Here is a 6,759-nt window from a genome sequence, read left to right as displayed (position 1 = left end):
CGTACATTGCTCGCCTTATGCTACATAAGGCGCACAGATCTGCGCCCAGATGCGCTTCGCGCTTAAGGCACGATTTTTTAAACCAAGGGTATACTAGTGTGGTGTCCGCGCGATGTGGCAGGAGCATAATACTTTGATTGGTGATTTTAGAGTTGCAAGTGGTTGTTCAGTTCGGTTCGATTCGGTTCGGTTCAATTTTTAGCCATAACCATAACAAAAACCAAGTTCGTTATAAAACATGGGATTGTATATCAAGCTTGAATCGAACGCCGTGAATCATACAATATGGTTTCATTGTTTTTCAACTAAGTTCCAACTTGGAGGATTTAGGTTTTTTAATCATATATTTTTCACAATTCAATTATTTCTAATCATGTATTTCTCACAATTCAATTATTTCTGATCATATATTTTTCACATAATTCATTAAAGCAAATATAACTTATTGTTCAAATTATATAATAACAAATATTTAAAACGTATCAACAATAAACTTTGAATGTTTTTTAGTCATGCGTCCAAGGGCGCAACTTTAAAGGGACAAGGGGTGTGCATCCGGCCCTATCAATGTTTCGGTTAGCAGTGTAATTTTTCTAATTTTTCGTCCGAATTTTTGAAATTATATAGTTCCGCCACTGCCAATTATTTTGCCTAAAAATTTCTTGCACCTACCAAGTTGTTTTATGATCATTTATAGTTGTTTGTATGATTATGTGACCATGGGTCAATAAGATAGCTGTTTTTACGATCATGTATAGTTGTTTTATGATTATGTGACACTTGTTACTTTTTTGTTAGCAATTTTTTAAGGTAGCAATGAAAATTACATATGTCAAGGATATACCAATTGATAGAGAATATTCTCATTGTTTAGCTTATTCTTATTGTGTAGCTTGAATATTAAGCGCATGCACTTACCATATGTTTTGTGGGGTCCAAAAGCCATCGATATTCATTCTAGATCATTTTAACTAGGATTGTTTCTTATTTGAATCTTTCCAAAAGTCGTCTAAAAGTCGTCTATTTCCATTCTATACCGTCAAAACATGTAACTTTTTGTAATATACCATCAAACATGTAACTTCTGTAACAACATGTAACCTTTTGTAATATACCATCAAACATGTAACTTCTGTAACAAGTTAGGTTAAGCCCAAACATGTAAATTCAAACTACTTAACAATGTAACATTTAATTAACGGTTTTAAATTGCTATGTCAATTTACTTACCATGATAAAGTAAATAATGGTAATATTTACACGATTAGTATAGGCGGTGTACTCAATTTATCATTTTATACTTATTTATTGAAATTACACACTTGGTACCAACTTTTAAAAATGATTTCACCATTAGTACCACAGGCGGATCTAGCATGTAATTATGGGTAGCCAAGGCTACTCCTCGACTTTGTTGGCGAATTTAACATTAGTGAAAAAGATTTTGCATTTCATGTATTATATATATACCCCAGTTCCTAGAGCATATATTAGGATACTCCTAGATTCAAAAAAATATTTAGGATACCTCTGAACTTTTTTTTAAGATCCGTCACCGATTAGTACGCCACAGCACTAACGATGAAACAATTTGTAAAAGCTGATATAAATGACGCAATTTCTAATAAATAAGTGTGTCAAAATGACAAAATAGATTAACCACAAATACTAACTAGCGTTAACGGTTTTAAAACCAACCGAGTGTTAAAAAGTAAATCAAGCAAACGATATCTTGTGGGCCAAGACAAAAACAAGCTACAAGCCCACCGTGTTATGCAGACAAACACCCTTTTTATTTCTACAAAAGCCAACGTCACGTCCTCATTTTCTCACTACCAACTGCTAGGGTTTCCTTCTCGATCTTTCCGCTTCAATTATCATCATCTTCATCGTAAGTTCAATCATTCTTCAAGTCAAATAACTTCAACTGTTTCTGTATCTGATCTTAATTTGTGTTTACAGTGAATCTGAGATCAAAATGGCCACCAAAAAGAGTGTTAGTAGCTTAACAGAAGGAGATCTGAAGGGGAAACGAGTGTTCGTTAGGGTTGATCTGAACGTACCGTTGGATGATAGCTTCAAAATCACCGATGATACTCGCATCCGTGCTGCTGTTCCTACTGTCAAGTACTTGATGTCTCATGGCGCTAGAGTCATCCTTTCTTCTCATCTGGTATACTTATTTTACCTCATCTTTGATTGTTAGATTTTGATTGTATGCATTTTTAGATAATTGACTGTAACTGTGCACTGTTTGTTAGGTTTGTATATCAGATCATTAATATATACTAGATCATTACTTTGTTCTTATATTGTACAATGGAGATCTTTACTGTAACTTCGCAGTTTCTTAACTTTCAGATCTTAGTTTAGATTTGTACAATGGAGATCTTTACTGTAATGCTTAGAATTCTAATGACTCTGTTATGACTTTGATTTGATTTGTATTTATATTTATATTGTTGATCTCATCACCAATGATTTTAAGATAGTTAACTGTAACTGTGCACTGGTTGTTTATAAGTAATAACTTTGTTTTAACTTTCAGATCATTAGTTTACACTAGAACTATGGTATGATATATTTGCATAATGGAGATTACTACTGCTTGTTAAATTGCTATTGATTTTGATTTGTTATTGTTAAATTTGTGGTTTATAAAATTGCAGTTTTTTAACTTTTAGATTGTTAATAGGCTAAACCTTTAGATTTGTACAATGGAGAGATCACTACTGTTATGCTTATAATTTTAGTGTTTGCTTTAGCTTAATTGAACATAAGTTTATTTTTTAATAAGCATATAAATACCTAGTGTGTAAATCAAGAAACATGTTTTCTAACTGTTTTTGGGGGATTTAATGTGATAAGTTTACAATGTTGAAATCTATGTTGTCAAAGACGCAAGGCGCAGGCGAGGCGCATCGGCCTCGCCCGGAGCCTAGGCGCAAGGCGCAAAAAAAGCTCACATAGAGAAAAAAAATACAAAAAATATGTTATGCTTTGAAAATAAATAAGATTCCACATATATAATTAAAAAAACTATTATACATGCCATTTAAGATCATGGAGCTAATAGTTAGTAGCAAAAGTTTAGGACTTATATGTTGTAAGTTTTGGGTGTGGAATTTGGTTGAACTCATGCGTGCCCGCACCTGCGGACACGAATGCAGCTCCGAAAAGCCCGGGCCCGCGTGAGGCAGTTTTTATTCGTACTCAGTTTCGTTTTTTTTTCTGCTGCGCCTCAGGCCGTTTTTGTGCGCCTTTTTTGCGCCTCAGACCGTTTTTTGCGCGCTTTTTGCGCTTTTGGCAACATAGGTTGAAATAGCTTGTTTTCTGTAAGCTGATTGTCTGCTTCAGCTTATTCAAACAGCAATTTATTTTTAAATAAGCATATGATTGTCTAGTGTTTGGACGAGGAAACATGTTTGTCTAGTGTTTGAAATAGCTTGTTTCAGTTAGCTGATTATCTGTTTCAGCTTATCCAAACAGAAATTTATTTGTAATATGCATATATTTACTTAGTGTTTTGTTTGGATGAAGAGACATATTTGGTTCTTTAAACTGATATTCATGGTGGATTCAATATCAAATGTTTTTACTTAGGTTGTTTTCAGTAAGCTGATTATCTGCTTCAGCTTATAAGCATAAGCTGTTTAAATAAGTCGTCTTGATTACTCTCGTATGCCTGCTGAGATTTTTTGTTTTTGTTGTTTATAGGGACGTCCAAAGGGTGTAACGCCAAAGTTCAGCCTGAAGCCACTAGTGCCAAGACTCTCAGAACTCCTTGGAATCGAGGTTTCTACACTCAATTCATTTCAACTTATGGATTTCTTGTTTATATGTCATTGAAAGTGTTACTTAAAAGTGTTCCTCTTTGTGCTTTTGACTGTACTATTAACAGGTCAAGATGGCAGACGACTGCATCGGACCAGATGTTGAGAAACTGGTTGCTGAAATCCCAGAGGGGGGTGTTCTACTTCTCGAAAACGTGAGGTTTTATAAAGAAGAAGAGAAAAACGACCCAGAATTCGCAAAGAAATTGGCATCCCTAGCCGACCTGTACGTCAACGATGCATTTGGCACCGCACACAGAGCCCATGCATCTACCGAGGGTGTCGCAAAGCATTTGAAACCCGCTGTTGCTGGTTTCCTTATGCAAAAGGAGCTTGACTACCTTGTTGGAGCTGTATCAAACCCTAAGAAGCCATTTGCCGCGATCGTTGGCGGCTCAAAGGTGTCTAGCAAAATCGGTGTTATCGAGTCACTATTAGAAAAGGTCGACATCCTTGTTCTCGGTGGAGGAATGATATTTACGTTCTACAAAGCACAAGGGCTAGCTGTCGGTTCTTCACTAGTCGAAGAAGATAAACTTGATCTTGCAACAACCCTTCTTGAAAAGGCCAAATCTAAAGGAGTGTCACTTTTACTCCCCTCTGACGTTGTCATCGCTGACAAGTTCGCTGCTGATGCAAACAGCAAGGTTAGTTTTTGCTCGTGTCCTCATTTTCTGTTATAACCCACCGCCTGTTATCGGAACTTGGGCTACAGTCGAGATAGTATTTAATATACGACTATATATTGTATGTTGAATATGTATACAGATTGTTCCAGCATCTAGCATTCCAGACGGATGGATGGGATTGGATATCGGACCAGATTCCATCAAGTCGTTTAGTGAAGCTTTGGACACCACCAAGACTGTCATCTGGAATGGACCCATGGGTGTGTTCGAGTTTGACAAATTTGCCATAGGCACAGAGGTACGGTACATACACACATATAGGCAAAAGATCAAATACAAATAATCTTAACATACTAAACATACAAATTGAAGGAAAACCCAAAAAGACAAGGTGGCATTTTTGTAATTACCACCAACTATCAAAGTTACAACCAAAAATACCTAAAAAAACACAAATTTTTTTTAACATTTTTTATTAAAAAATCGCTACATTTCGTTAGCAAAAAAAAAAAAAAAATTTTTTTTTTTGGCTGCTACTAAAAGTAGCGATTTTTTAATAAAAAATGTTAAAAAAAAAATAAAATAAAATAAAATAATTTGTGTGTGTTTTTTTTATTTTTTTAGATTTTTTTAGTTTTTTTGGGGGGTTTAGTTTTTAGCATTTTAGCTTGGGTTTGGGGGGGGGGGTGTTAGGTTTTTTTTTTTTTTTTGGGGGGGGGGGGTAGGTTTTTTTTAGGTTTTGGGGGGGTGGGGGGTTTAGGTTTTTTTTGGGGGTGGGGGGAGTGGTTAGGTTTTTTTAGGTATATTTGTAGAGTAACTTTGATAGTTATTGATAATTACAAAAATGCCACCTTGTCTTTTTGAGTTTTCCTTCAATTTGTATGTTTAGTATGTTAAGATTATTTTGTACAAGAACTTTACCCCACACATATATACATGTATAAAATTATAAATCGGCTCTTTTCACGTGTTAATGACTGAAATCTGAGGTAATGTTAATGTGAATTAAGGCTATTGCAAAGAAGCTAGCAGAGCTTAGCGGGAAGGGTGTGACAACCATCATTGGAGGCGGTGATTCTGTTGCGGCGGTTGAGAAAGTTGGACTAGCTGACAAGATGAGTCACATATCAACCGGTGGTGGTGCTAGTTTGGAGCTTCTAGAAGGTAAGCCGCTTCCCGGTGTGCTTGCGTTGGATGAAGCTTGAGCCAGTGTATGTTAGTATGTTACAATGGAACTGAAGTTGTTGGTTAAGGGTCTGGGTTCAGACTTGAAGTTAATAAGTGGTTGTGAGAGCCATCATATGGCTAGCTTTTGAGTTGAGAACATTTGATGAGTGGTTTTGACTTTATAACTACATCTTTTTTTGTTGCATAGTTTTGTTTAACTAGTAACTTTCATGTGGTATCATCTGGTTTTTTGTGCGATTTGAGACCGGCTTATAAAATCTCGGAAAGTAGCTTTCAGTTTACATTGAAGCTTATTTAACAAATGATGGGGTTTTAGAGGACCCGGGGTGGCAGTTTGTTTGCACGTGATAGACAAATATCACGCGTGGAGTTTGATAACATCCCACCGCCACTTCATTTGATAACGGAATAATTTGATAACGCGTGATATATATATCACGCGTGAAGAATGGAAAATTGTGAGGGGATATAGGGGTTTATTGTTGGGTGTTATGAGTGATGGGTATTTCCATTAAAAAGGTTGTGAGTGATGGAAAAATGGTCGATGACATGGCGGAACTTGATTGGTGCTTGTGAGTGATAAATTCTATCACTAGTGAACCACCCCCCTCCCCTTATATAGCGACCTTTGTTAGATTTTTAAAAGTCAACATTCTTGTTACTATCATAATATAGGGTGACCAGATTGTACAAAGGGTGAAAACGGTGCAAAGCGTAGGAAGCCATAAGGTGCAAAGCATAAGAAGCCATAAATTGCGACGTGTAAATATAAGGTTTGGGTCCATATATAACAAATTAACAACCCCCACCTACTCTAGACACGACCGGACATTTCTTTTTTGAAAAATAAACTTCATAAAACAGCTTCTGGCCCAAACGGGCAAAAGAGCAAACAAACAAAACACCTCTGACCTAAACGGGCAAAGGACATAGAAATTACAACATGTACATAGGGTATTTACACTAATCCGTCCATCTAACACATTTACAAAAAGATTTGTTTTTAATCCAAGCGAAACCTCTAGATTTTATCTCCCCTATGATATCTTGAGTAGTACATCTTTTCTGATTAAAGACCACATCGTTCCTTTCCTTTCAAATGCACCAGC

General features: G+C 36.0%; 1 protein-coding gene across 1 annotated transcript; it reads left to right on the top strand.

Moving 5' to 3' along the window:
• The first annotated feature begins 1,736 nt into the window (after positions 1–1,736).
• On the top strand, positions 1,737–5,892 carry LOC110942177 (phosphoglycerate kinase, cytosolic). The gene is made up of 6 exons (XM_022183921.2): positions 1,737–1,891; positions 1,963–2,173; positions 3,718–3,795; positions 3,902–4,480; positions 4,602–4,760; positions 5,473–5,892. Exons 2-6 carry the CDS (start codon positions 1,979–1,981, stop codon positions 5,665–5,667), a joined length of 1,206 nt encoding a protein of 401 aa, XP_022039613.1. The 5' UTR covers positions 1,737–1,891; positions 1,963–1,978; the 3' UTR covers positions 5,668–5,892.
• The last annotated feature ends 867 nt before the right edge of the window (positions 5,893–6,759 follow it).

Source organism: Helianthus annuus, chromosome 5 (genome assembly GCF_002127325.2).
Source record: "Helianthus annuus cultivar XRQ/B chromosome 5, HanXRQr2.0-SUNRISE, whole genome shotgun sequence".
In the NCBI taxonomy this organism is placed as follows: Eukaryota; Viridiplantae; Streptophyta; class Magnoliopsida; order Asterales; family Asteraceae; genus Helianthus; species Helianthus annuus.
Note: the sequence above shows the minus strand (reverse complement) of the source record. Positions and strands in the feature narration are given on the sequence as shown.

Excerpts from the sequence above, each read along its gene's own strand:
- LOC110942177 (XM_022183921.2), top strand. The coding sequence starts at position 1,979 with ATGGCCACCAAAAAGAGTGTTAGTAGCTTAACAGAAGGAGATCTGAAG. Across the intron at positions 3,796-3,901 it reads CAGAACTCCTTGGAATCGAG|GTCAAGATGGCAGACGACTG; the intron begins GTTTCTACACTC and ends TACTATTAACAG. Across the intron at positions 4,481-4,601 it reads CTGCTGATGCAAACAGCAAG|ATTGTTCCAGCATCTAGCAT; the intron begins GTTAGTTTTTGC and ends ATATGTATACAG.